The sequence below is a fragment of the Cherax quadricarinatus genome, chromosome 6 (assembly GCF_038502225.1).
Source record: "Cherax quadricarinatus isolate ZL_2023a chromosome 6, ASM3850222v1, whole genome shotgun sequence".
NCBI classification, from domain to species: Eukaryota; Metazoa; Arthropoda; class Malacostraca; order Decapoda; family Parastacidae; genus Cherax; species Cherax quadricarinatus.
In genome coordinates this window covers 12631752-12645279 of record NC_091297.1, presented here as the reverse complement: position 1 = coordinate 12645279, position 13528 = coordinate 12631752, and the positions used below count along the sequence as shown (strand labels likewise).

At 37.6% G+C, this 13528-nt stretch overlaps 1 protein-coding gene across 14 annotated transcripts in view; it reads left to right on the top strand.

Annotated features, from left to right (window-relative positions):
* Positions 1-13232, top strand: part of Ptpmeg2 (Protein tyrosine phosphatase Meg2) — a 775124-nt gene extending 761892 nt beyond the window's left edge. For all 14 annotated transcript variants that reach the window (XM_070080395.1, XM_070080413.1, XM_070080421.1 and 11 more), the window contains 2 exons: positions 999-1206; positions 11782-13232. In XM_070080395.1, coding sequence (XP_069936496.1) covers positions 999-1206; positions 11782-12008 — 435 coding nt within the window. In that variant the 3' untranslated portion in view covers positions 12009-13232. The remainder of the gene's footprint in view (positions 1-998; positions 1207-11781) is intronic.
* The last annotated feature ends 296 nt before the right edge of the window (positions 13233-13528 follow it).

Genomic DNA, 13528 nt, shown 5'->3' with positions numbered 1-13528 from the left:
ACCAGTCAAAATCATCTCAATTTCTGTAATACTATGTCTTCCTTTCTATAAAATGAGACCAAGAAAGCTAGAATACCATACGAAAATACAGTGCAAAGTCGCTGTTTTATTCCAAAAACACGGTCAAAGTTTTTTTTTCTCATTATGCACTGTGTGCTGCAGGATTTTTTTTATACTGCGCACACTGACCACATAGACCCATTCTTTCATATGTATGCCTACCAGCTTTCTCCCACTAGACTTGAGGGCGCTAGAATTTAGGCGTACTAGTACGTCAAAAACCCTGGGTCGTAAGCCTTATTAGTACGGCCGAAACCCCTCAAAGGGTTAAGTGAATGTAACTGACCTGACTAGGTCAAGGCATTGGCTTAAGCCGTAGGGAGAATTGGACCTGCCTTGCATGGGCCAGCAGGCGTGCTGTGGTGTTCCTTCTTATGTTCTTATGTCGATAACGTGCTAAAAATATCTGACCAAGACAGGACTTGAAGCAATAGGTTCAAGTTGGAAAAATTTAGATTCAGAAAGGATATAGGAAAGCATTGGTTTGGTAATAGAGTTGTGAATGAGTGGAACAAATTTCCAAGTAGTGTCATTTAAGCTAAAACCTTAAGTAACTTTAAAAATAGGTTAGACAAGTATATGAATGGGTGTGGGTGGATATGAGTTGGACCTGCCTAGCATGGGCCAGTAGGCCTGCAGCAGAGTTCCTTCTTTCTTACATTCTTGTGTTCATAGTGGTGCCAGTGGTAGAGGTGCAGCAGTTACAGTTGTGGTCACAAGTGGGCAGGACCACTAATTGCAGTTGGTCATGCCCATAAGGTGGGTAGTGATCCAAGGAATTGGAGCTAACCTCTTCATCAGATTAGCTCCTATTCCATAGACACTGACCCCTTACGTGTTTAGTGTTCACCATAAATATAATAATAATATGCAGTTAATTAGGTTATCTACATGTTACTCATGCACAGTATTGTAAATTTTCCTTTCTTATATTACAGTCCAGCGAGGAAAGAAAAGTAGAACATATGCAGTTTACGTCATGGCCAGACTATGGTGTACCAGACTCTGCTATGGCTATGCTAGAGTTCTTGAATCATGTCCGGGAATCACAGGCACGCTTAACTGCTGCCCTGGGCAGTTCATGGAGTGGACATCCTTTGGGGCCACCGATAGTTGTTCACTGCTCTGCAGGAATTGGAAGAACAGGTATGCTCTTTTGAGTTTGAGAACAGTTTATCTAAAATGTCTTTCTGTGAATACAGTTAATTATTTTATATTATTTTTTTGATAATCTCATTTTGTTGTTGTGATTGACATAAATTATGTTACATTTTCACAACTTCAGGTTTCATAACCTTACAGTTTGTATTGAGTAATGCTTTTATTAATATTCCGATGATAGTTTTATGTGAAAATTAGGTGTGGGAATGTAGCAGACGATACCCTCTGGTACTAATATAACAATCTCATATACTTGGCAGTAGGGGAGGAGGATTAGCTATGAATTAATCTCCACTTTAATCCAAAAAGTCCTTATATCTGGATTCTGTGACTGCCTAGGTCCCACAGGCAGGCATGTAATTGATGTATTGCTTATGGGTGTTCTGCTTCCATTGTTAAAAAAAAAAAAAAACGCCAATTTTCGCAACTTAATATACAGTAGGGTCCCGCTTTACGGCACTTTGCTTTATGGCGATTCACTAATATATGAGGACATTCCAAATAATCCTCCATGGGAAAGTGGAATAGAATTCTTCCTCTGTAAGCCATGCGTGTTGTAAGAGGCGACTAAAATGCCAGGAGCAAGGGGCTAGTAACCCCTTCTCCTGTATATATTACTAAATGTAAAAGGAGAAACTTTCGTTTTTCTTTTTGGGCCACCCCGCCTCGGTGGGATACGGCCGGTGTGTTGAAAGAAAGAAAAGAAAGATTTCAAATTATTTTAGGTAGTAGGTTGGTAAACAGCAACCGCCCAGGGAGGTACTACCGTCCTGCCAAGTGAGTGTAAAACGAAAGCCTGTAATTGTATTACATGATGGTAGGATTGCTGGTGTCCTTTTTTCTGTCTCATAAACATGCAAGATTTCAGGTACGTCTTGCTACTTCTACTTACACTTAGGTCACACTACACATACATGTATAAGCATATATATACACACCCCTCTGGGTTTCCTTCTATTTTCTTACTAGTTCTTGTTCTTGTTTATTTCCTGTTATCTCCACGGGGAAGTGGAACAGAATTCTTCCTCCGTAAGCCATGCGTGTTATAAGAGGCAACTAAAATGCCAAGAGCAAGGGCCTAGTAACCCCTTCTCCCATATAAATTACTAAATTTAAAAAGAGAAACTTTCGTTTTTCTTTTTCGGCCACCCTGCCTTGGTGGGATACGGCCGGTTTGTTGAAAAAAAAAAATAAATTATGGCCAAAAATTTGTTTATACAGCTCTGATATGCTATTATGGCATCCTCGCACCACTATTTACGTCCTCCATGACCTCTGCATCTCTTAATTACATCTGGAAACTTTCCAGAATTTCAAGTGTTTTAAAGTGTTTTAAGTTTTAAAGTTTAGGTACAGGTACCTACATGTACCTGTATCTAAATAAACTTACGGTACTGGTGTGCAGGTGCACATTAAAATCACTAAGAGTGTCTCACTGGTGTTGAAGATGCCATAATAATAATCGCTCTGGGGTGCTTTAAATGTCGTATATTACATTAACCCATAAACGGTCCAAATGTACATATACTTTCTTACCGCTGGTGCCCCAAACGTATGTAAACGTTTTATTTTTCCTGCTCTCAAATATGGCACGATTTTCCTGAGATGCCTTGTCAGTATAGAATGGGTCATAACACTCAATGTGCACTGCATTAAAAAAATCTGGGACCACTTAGTACTTTGTGGGAGCACCAGTTCAAATGAGCGCCAGCTAGAGCAAACAGCGCGGCAAACACCTGGGATTCACTGATTTCACGTAGTGTTAACTCTCCCATTTTAAGAGGAAAGTGATGTTGACGCCAAGTTTAGTGGCTTTGGGGTGGATGTGACCATAAGTGGTCGAGGAAATATCAAAAAACCTCGATAATAATCCATGTGCAACATTTGTGCAACGCCCTTTCAGAATGTCTTATAACTTATGCCCTCAGTAAGGAGAAACAATTCTGGAACATATTTGTTCACCAGGCTGGCTGACTGGCTGACTGGCCGACTGGCCAGCTGGCTGGCCCGCTGCGTGGCTGGCCGGCTGCTGGCAGCCTGGCTCCATTTGTTAGTCTGTGTCTATGTCTATCTCTGTCTCTGTCCATCTTTGTCTTTGTCTATCTGTCTTTGTCTATCTGTCTCTGTCTATCACAGGTACACATAAATACAAGTAAATATAGTGTAAATTACCTAGGATAACCCAAAAAATCCAGACAAAGTGCTATACTCTGCTTGAAGATATGAGTAAAAGTGATGACGCAGTCTTGTGGCTGTCTCTGAGACAGAGAGCTAGATGGATAGACAGATAGACAGGGAGCTTGACAGACAGACAGACATGTTTGTGTACCAGCAAAAACAAAGGGAGGGCCGATGTCACCTCTAATTTTGTCTTATCAAGTCTTATCACCGCACCCATGCGTGTGCTCATCAAATGTCAGCTCTTATCTAATGTTATCATGTCACTGTCAGGGGTGGACTGAGGCTTGTTTTTCATGCTTCAAGGGAACTTATTATTATTATTATTATTATTATTTCAACAAACCGGCCGTATCCGACCAAGGCAGGGTGGCCCAAAAAGAAAAACAAAGGTTTCTCTTTTTAAATTTAGTAATTTATACAAGAGAAGAGGGGGGTTACTAGACCCTTGCTCCCGGCATTTTAGTCGCCTCTTACAACACGCATGGCTTACAGAATTATTATTATATACTTCCACATATGAAAAATAGAAAAAAAGGTATATCGGCAACACTTCTGCAAGCGGCAGGACTCATTGTTGCTGTCACATGAGCATCCAGTGCCAACTTCTTGGCCTCATATCTCTGTAAGTACTGACCCTATTTTTTTTTTATCCTGTAACACTTAGAAAAATGTGCTCTTTATTTTCATTAAAAAAAAAATTATTTTTCAAAATACAGTGGACCCCCAAGTTTCGTGATTAAATCCGTTCCAGAGAGCCTGCCGAAAGTCGAAATTCACGAAACTCGAAACCATTTTCCCCATAAGAAATAATGGAAATAAAATTAATCTGTTCCAAACACCCAAAAATATTAAAATAAAATATTTTTTTCAAATTAAATAAAGATTTACATACTGAAAACAATCAGAAATCAAGTACATGCTTATAAAAAATAATAACAACATTACACTTACCTTTACTGAAGACTTCTGGGTGGATGGAAGACAGGAGGAGGGGATAGGAGGAAGGTGTACACTATTGTTTGGAAGGAGAATCTCCTTCCATTAGGATTTCAGGTAGCAAGTCCTTTTCTGGGGTTACTTCCCTTCTTCTTTTAATGCCACTTGGAACAGCTTGATAGTCACTGGACCCCTGTCGCACAAAATATCTGTCCAGAGAGGTCTGTTTCTGGCATTTCTTTATGATTTGCCTGAAGTGGGACAAGGTTTTCTCACGGAACATGTTGCAGATATGGCTTGTTTCAACTTGGTCAGGGTGATACTTTTCAACAAAACTTTGCAACTCATTCCACTTTGAAAACATGTCCTTAATCACCAAAGAATGCACCTCCTTCACTCTCTTTTCCTCCTCCTCTGAAGCAAGTTCCTCAGCTGTGGTCTGATGCTGCTCCAGTTGAAGCTCTTGCAGTTCGTAGTGGTTAGCTCTTCCCTGTGGTCCTCCACCAACTCTTCCACATCCCCGTCACTCACCTCCAACCCCATGGACTTGCCCAATGCCACAACACCTTCCACAACAGGCAGAGGGTCGGCAAGGTCAGGGTCTGCCTCAAACCCTTCAAAATCCCTCTGGATCGTGTTCTTCACTTTCTTTACCAAAGGGCTTGCACTAGCTTTCCTTGGGCCCATGGTGACTTATTTAGCAGTTGCAATCACAAAAAACAATGGATTATTACATATGAACCCACGGGGTGATGGTCACATGTTGGTACACAGTGGCACACTGAGCGTGAATGGCATGGGAGACTGGCTTTGTGTGCGCGGTGACGGGCAGACAGGTACTGGACGGTCGCCGAATCACAAGTCTAATCACGAAACTCGAGGCCAAATTTTGCCGAAAAAACTTGCTGAAAGTCGAATTTCATGAAAGTCGATGCTGCCGAAACTCAAGGGTCCACTGTATTTGGGGCACTGGGGTAGTGAACATATGTACAAGTTTGGACTGTTTACGGGTTAATGTGGACATTTTCATTAATCTATCTATGATATTTTGTCAAAATTATATAAGAAACATATAGTATACATATCGTATAAACATAATACACCGACAGTAGAACAAATTGATGTAAATATGAGATGTGGTATCCAGGCAGCTTGTAGGAGTGATGGCAAAAATTCTATTTTCTCTAATTCAACACCAGAAAAGCTGTGTACACTATAGTACTATTACTGGGGTAATTGTAGAAAAATATTCCTTTCGTATGCCTTCACTCATCGCATCATTCCTCTAAAAATGGTGTTTTGCATGAGAATGGGAGTGTTGCTGTTATTTATTCTACTGCACCAATGTGAGGACATCTTGTACACAATGTAAAGCATTTGTCTTGTAGGGAAAACTTCACAAAAGCATGCATAGAATGAAATGAACGTGTATAAACAGAAAGTGGACAGGTCTTAATACACGTTTGTCTGACTGCCCTCAATTTACACTAAATTTGTTTGCATTTTCCATGTCTCGTTCTCTCTCATGTATGATAATAATAATAATAATAATAATAATAATAATAATAGCCATGATAAAAAGAGGAATTGTAAGCCTCTTACTTGAAATGCCAAGTTAAAAGTAATTAAACTTGGTAAGCAAGGCATGTTGATAACAATAAGCATAATAATAACAGTAACTGCTCTGGGGTACTTTATCTGTCATATACTGTATTACGTTACTATAGACAGTTTCATTAATCCATCTATAACATTTTTTCAAAATTATTAAGATACAGTGGTACCTTGACTTATGAGTGCCCCAATGAGTTTTCCGAGTTGTGAGCTGTCACTCGGTCAATTTTTTGCTTTGAGTTGCTAGCCAAAATCCGAGTTACGAGCAAACTTCAGATATGCCACCACTAGTTGGCACAGCGAATGCCACAACATCCGCCCATCATCCTACGTCTCACTCGTTCAGTGCACATGGTTACCTTGCCATGGAAGCATTTCTCTTGTGTATTGCTTGTGTTTTGTGCTTTTTTGTTCAGTTATTTTGCCAAATTTCTTTTTTCTACCCCTGGATCCTAAGGAAGTAAGCACAAAGGACAGTGCTGAGAAGAAGAAGAAGATGATGATGTCCATTGAATTAAAGCATGAAATCATAGAAAAACACTAGCAAGGTGTGCATGTAGTCAACTTGGTGAGGCAGTACGAGCATAATACACTTATGCAATATGTACCATGCTAAAGCAGGAGGAGTCGATAAAGGTTATAACGCAAGCCAAGGGGATTAAAATAATTTCTAAATGATAAAGTGTAGCATTAATTTCTCAGCGATAAAGTGTAGCATTAAGAGTGTAGCAAGTTAAGTGATAGAGTTTATGACGAATGAAAGCGACCGAAAAAGCACAAAATGAAACGAACTCCTCCAATCTCCTCTACCTGTCTTTTCCCCCTTCCACCTCTGCCAGCATCCTCCGTTAGTCCAAGTCGTCTGATCTCCAAGGTAAATACACTGTATAAAGCCAGTTTATTTCTTTACATTCTCTTTTATTATGTTTTATTATGTTTTTATACAATATTTCTTATTTATAAATACAGTAGGGCCCCACTTATATGGCGGGTTATGTTCCAGGCTATCGCCGGAAAGCAGACATCGCCGGAAAGCAGAATGCCATTTTTTCCATTTATAAATGCATATAAATGCCAGACAAGTTTACACTAAATTATATTAAGTTAGTAATAGAACTAAGCATTAAAAACACAAAAAGTAAAATACATACACAGTACATTCATTACTAATCTTAAAGTATTTGTAATCTTAATGTAGGGCGAGAGGTGAGTAGTACAGTGTACTTATTTGTAGGAAGTCAGGTGTAGGTAGCCCTGGTTCCCCATCTCATACTTAATATACAATATTTAAAACATCCCAGAGTTAAAATACACATACAGTACACTCACTATTTACCTTAAAATATGTGTAGTCTTAATGTAGGAAGAGAGGTGAGTAGTATTTATTTGTAGGAAGTCGGTGTAGGTAGCCATTAGGTGTAACTTGAAGGTGTAGCCCGCCTGGGCTACACCTACCGGCTACCTACACTGTGGTCCAGAGCCATATTATTAACATTGACATACCTCGTTCACTGAATTTAATCGTTTCTAACAACTACCTTTAGATGCCATCATAAATGAAGGAAGAAGTAATGAATAATTCATGCCGAAAATTGTAAACAAAAGCGGAGTAGGGGAGTGGCTGACCCAAACGCAGATTCATACACGTTTTCTCTGGTGCCTGACCAGAGAAAACGTAATGTTATCCCTCCACCCAGCTACCACACAGGTCCACAAGCATTATTATCAGAGCACATATAAAATATGCAATAAATGCCAGACAACAAGTTTACACTAACTTATATTAAGTTAGCAATAGAAATAGGCATTAAAAAACACAATAAAAGGCAAGATACACACAGAGCACACTTATTACTTATCTTAAAATATTTATATTAATGTGTGAGAGGTGAGTGGCAGGGTGTTTATTGAATAAAATCAGAATGGCACACCATCGTCCTCTAACTTGGCACTTAAAGCAAGAGGTTTACGACTCCTCTTTTTATCACAGCTAAGCTTAGACGCCATCATCAATGAGAGCCAACTAGTTAATGAAAGAGTAAACGAGAGAGAGAACAAGATACAGAGCTCAGACAATGTAAGAACACAAACTGAACAAGTAGTGGGCGATCACTTTGTCAGGCGAAATAAATGCGTATTAATGTGTGTCTGCTTTGTAAAACTTTTACCTCACAATATTTTTTTTTATTATAATAATTACCTGACAATACAAATACTCTTACATTGTGTACAAGTTGTACAAGTTAGTACAGAATAAACAAACAGCAACACTCCCATTCTCATGCAACACACCAATTTTAGAGTGAATGAAGATGATGATATTGTTATTATCATCATAATAAAAAAGTGCTAAACCCACAAGGGTCGTGAATTGCTATATACATATATAGATTGAAGGCATATGAAAGGAATATTTTTCTACAGTTATCCCCAGTGTTTGACTGGAGAAAACGTAATTCTTCTGACACTACCTACACAGCCGCTTTGTAAACAAATCTCATATTTACGTCAATTTTTATTCTGTGAGTGTATGTATCATGTTTAAATGCTATGTAACATGTTTCTTATATAATATTGAGGAAAATATCATAGATGGATTAACCCTTTCAGGGTCCAAGGCCCAAATCTGGAGTCACGCACCAGTGTCCAAGAATTTTCAAAAAAAAAATTTGTTATTTTTTCTTATGAAATCATAGAGAATCTTTTTGTGAAGGTAATAAAACAAAAAGTACGAAATTTGGTGGAAAATTGACGAAATTATGCTCTCGCGAATTTTGATGCGTCAGCGATATTTACGAATCGGCGATTTTGCCGACTTTGACTCCCATTTTAGGCCAATTACATTATTCCAATCAACCAAATTCTTAGCTATTTCACTAGTATTACTTCTATTCTATCGATTGAGCACAAGAAATCGCCAATTCAACTGTTTCAACTACAAAATAAAGTGATCGGAAATTGTTAATTTGGCCAATTTAACACAAAGTTCAAAATATTCCAATTTCAAAATAGGCTCCAGAATAAACAATGTAGGTATTCCTGGAACTAAACTAACATTTCCTCTGTTCATTAATTACATTTTGAGGCTTTACAAATAAATTCCATTTTTATTTTTTATTCACATAATGAATTTTTATTCACACCAAAAAATAGAAGATTTACTGTTATGCAATACTGTAATAATTGTATAAATATCATCACCATATTTGTGAATGTATATTAGACCCACCAGCTGACGTGTATTAGACGTGTGAGGTCGTTTGTTTACTCTTGAATATCAGCAAAAATTTAACATTTCCGCTACTTTGAGCTCAGTTTCAAGCCATTTCCAGTGCTAAAACCAATCAAAATCATCTCTATTTCTGTAATATGTCTTCCATTCTATCAAATGAGACCAAGAAATCGCAAATACAGCTATAAAAAACATACGAAAAAACACTGCAAAGTCGCTGTTTTAATCGAAAAATCATGATTTCAGTTTTTTTCTCTCATTATACACAGTGTGCTGCAGGATCTGTTTTATGTGGTGCACACATACCACATAGATGTATTCTCTCATATCTAGGCCCAAATGTACCACTCACAGTTTATCAGAGTGAGCTGAGCTCATGGCGTAGATCTACGGTTTGGACACTCACCGTAAAGCCGTAGATCTACGGGACGGACCCTGAAAGGGTTAATGAAAATGTCTATATTAATGTAAAATAAGACATTTAATGTGCCCAAGAGTGATGATTATTACGTACTATTGGCATCATGAATAGAGAGAGACTTAGTGATTTTAATGTGTACCTGCACACCAGCACAGTGTGTAAGTATATTTAGGTACAAGTACAAATTAGTATAATTATCAGAGTACATATAAAATATGCAATAACTGTAAAACACTTGAAATTTTGGAAAGTTTCCGGACATAATAGATGTGGTCACAGAAAATGTAAACAAATTGGGTGGGGCGTGCTGTATTTGAAAGACCGCTTGCCGTATAGCAAATTTTGGTCATAATTTGACATTGCCGTATTAGCGGAACGCCGTAAAGCGGGGCCCTGCTTTACAAAAAAATTTGGGTGGTTTTTTGGAGGCTGGAACGGATTAATGGCATTTCAGTTAATTTCAGTGAGGAAAATTGATTTGATATACGAGCAAATTGAGTTACGAGCTCGGTCACGGAATGAATTAAACTTGTAAATCAAGGTACCATTGTACTCTACATATCATATACAGGTCTCCCTCAACATTCGCGTTTTCAACCTTCTCGGGCTTCACACATTCGCGAATTCCCAACTGCCAAATCATATTTATGTTGAGGACTTTGAAGTTGATGAATTACATTGATAGAGGCATAATTCCCTACAAAACTCTGTAAATACGAAGAAACGGTCTCAGTTGCCCATCACAATGTTCTTCACAAGGAAGCCTGCCATTACAGTCCCCATCCTTTTACCCAAGGTCCTATCTATGCTAAAACCTTGGGCAGTTTCAAATTTAGGTTGGATAAATACATCAATGAGAGGGGTTGGATTTGAGTGGGACTTGCATGTGAGTAAATAGAATTATCAAAGCTTATTGCTTGGGTAGCATTGAAAATTGAGTTGGGAAAATATTCTGTTAATGTGATAGATTTTGAAGGACCTGCCTAGTATGGGCCAGCAGGCTTACTGCAGTGTTCCTCCTTTCTTATGTTCATATGTTCTTATAACTATACTAGGCAGACTGTTGCACTCATCAACCTAAGGACATAAGAAAGGAAGAACACTGCAGTAGACCTGTTGGCCTATACTTGGCAGGTCCTTCACAAATCCAACCTAGGGACATAAGAAAGGAAGAACACTGCAGTAGACCTGTTGGCCTATACTTGGCAGGTCCTTCACAAATCCAACCCACTAACAGAATAAACACTACCCAGGCAATAAGCTTTGATAATTCTATTTACTCACGTCCAAGTCCCACTCAAATCCAACCCCTCTCACTGATGTATTTATCCAACCTAAATTTGAAACTACCCAAGATTTTAGCTTTGATTGGACCTTGAGTAGCTTTAAAGAGAGATTGGACAAATATATGAGTGGGAGGAGCATGTATGTATATACAATACATATTTTACGATGTTTTCATGTGTTTTATGATTGTTCGTGGTTCAATAGGTTAAGGAAGCAGTATTGTATTAGATTTCCCTACAATATATTGGGGCACCAAACATTCACGATTTTTCAACATTCGCAAGGCTCTTGATCCCCTAACCCTCGCGAGTGTTGAGGGAGACCTGTACACAAAATATATACAATCATTGTAAAACAAATAAATGTAATTGTGAGGTGTGGTAGCTAGATAAGCTACCACATCTGACTTCCTATAATAAATACTACTTATCTCTCACCTTATATTAAGACTACAAATATTTTAAGGTAAGTAATGAATGTATGTTCATTTTATTTTATTTATGATAGTGTAAACATGTTATCAGGCATTTATATGCATTTATAAGTAAAAAAAAAAAAAGGTGATTTGCTCTACGGCGGTAGCCTGGAATCCAACCCGCCATATAAGTGGTGCCCTCCCTGTATGGTGGGCATTTGAATTAGATTTTTGTATGCAGGTGTAGACTCTTGCTCCCAGTTGCAGTGGATATCTCTGAGGAGTCTTGGAAAATTAACCAAAATTAGAATCCAAGATGCTAGGGTTCTGAATTTTAGCTTTTTGTATTCTCATATCTAGAATCTCTGAATCTCAGCTTGCAGCCCTATGCTGGGTATGAGGGTTTATAAATGCATTTGATTAAAAAAAATATTTTGTTGGTCATAAAATATTGATTATATATGATTTCCACAGGCACATTTTGTACACTTGACATCTGTATTCGTCGCTTAGAAGAAGTTGGAACAATTGAGGTAAAAGGAACTGTTGAAAAAATTAGGTCCCAAAGAGCATACTCAATTCAGATGCCTGATCAGTATGTCTTTTGCCATTTAGCACTGTTGGAGTATGCGCTCCACAATGGAAAATTAGTAGAAGTTGATCTCACAGGTTTTGAAGATGATGGGTCTGAATCAGACTGAGTTTTATTATTGAAAGACCTGTGAATGACTATATATAAAACTCTTTGTATTAAGATAAATACTGCCAGGTGCAATGAATATGGTGGACCACATAGTAAAAGTGATTATAATTGTATAGCTATGTTACTAAAGAAGAAACAGGACCTTTGTGTGGCACTATGAAATTACAGTTTACATTGTCTGCACTATATAGAAAGTGAACAGTAAAATACTGTAGATTGAAAATAAAGACAGACTTAGTTTCAACTTTAAAGAAAACTGTGCCTGAAAAAACATTGAGGAGGCAGAGTCCTCTCATACAATAGACAATAGGTGCTGCTGAGTGCTTTTGTGTGAGTGATCACTGATGTGAAACAGAAATTTGAGTCTGATGTGATTGATGCACAGAAAATGAAAACTTCTATTTTACATAAGCCTTCACTTTTCTTTAGAAATGGTGCACATATCAGTTTATGAAAAGTATGTATAATTCAAGGTTACACACCTAAATCCAAAGTACATTATTTTTAACAAGTGTCTGCAGTGTACATGTTACTGTAAGAATAATTATTTGACCCGAAACACACTACACATTGGCCTTTAAAAGAGGTGGACAAAATATATGTAAAGGGACTCAATAATTATCATTCCAGTAGAGAGGGGTGTGTGTATCTGGCCACAGTAAGATGTAGAAGCATTATGCATTTCAGGTGTGTTGGACAAAGGTACAAAATATATGCTGTGTAGGTGCCAATGATAATAAAAATTTTAATTGCATTTACAAAACTAGAATAATATGAAGTGTATGGAAAATACATCAAAAGTACTTTTTGTATATTACTGGAATTACTCTGCTTCATGATTCAAACAATGTGATAAGGTCAACATTTGGGGGATTATTATTATTAATATTTGTATTATTATTTTTGCCTTATTGAATATGTATATCTTGCATAAGAAAAAAAGGGTAGGAGGTAAAGAGATAAAAGTGAAATTTTCATTTTGTTACATAAATCACTTGGTCTCTAGGTATTCCAGCTATACTGAAAGATAGGTGTATGTTATATTCTTGATGGGAGGGATGGGGGGGTGCTATACCATAGGTCATAAAGTACCTGGGGTAATGGGAGACAATTAGGTTCAGTGCAAGGAAGGGGAGGGTTAGGTCTAATTCGTTGAATCAAGAGCCCTTCACTGGCATTATGGAACCTTCCTTACGGCGTGAAATAAAGATGTTTAGGTTTACATGGTAATATTATTTATCTCTTTAATAAAAGTTTGATGTATTAATTTCTGTTGTTGTTAGTGTAGACGTGTAAACCATACTAAGAGGCTCACTATTTTATTTTCTCAAGACTTTATGTTTTTTCTCTTGTATAAATGTTTGTTTCTTGAGCATTTTGCAAATTTTATTTGAAAACGTCTTTTACTCCAACTTTCATAGTTGCAAGCTAATGTTCATTTGTACCAATGTTATTACATTAGGTGTCTGTTTTCTTTAATATAATTTTCCAATACAGATTGAGAAACTGTGCAGGTGC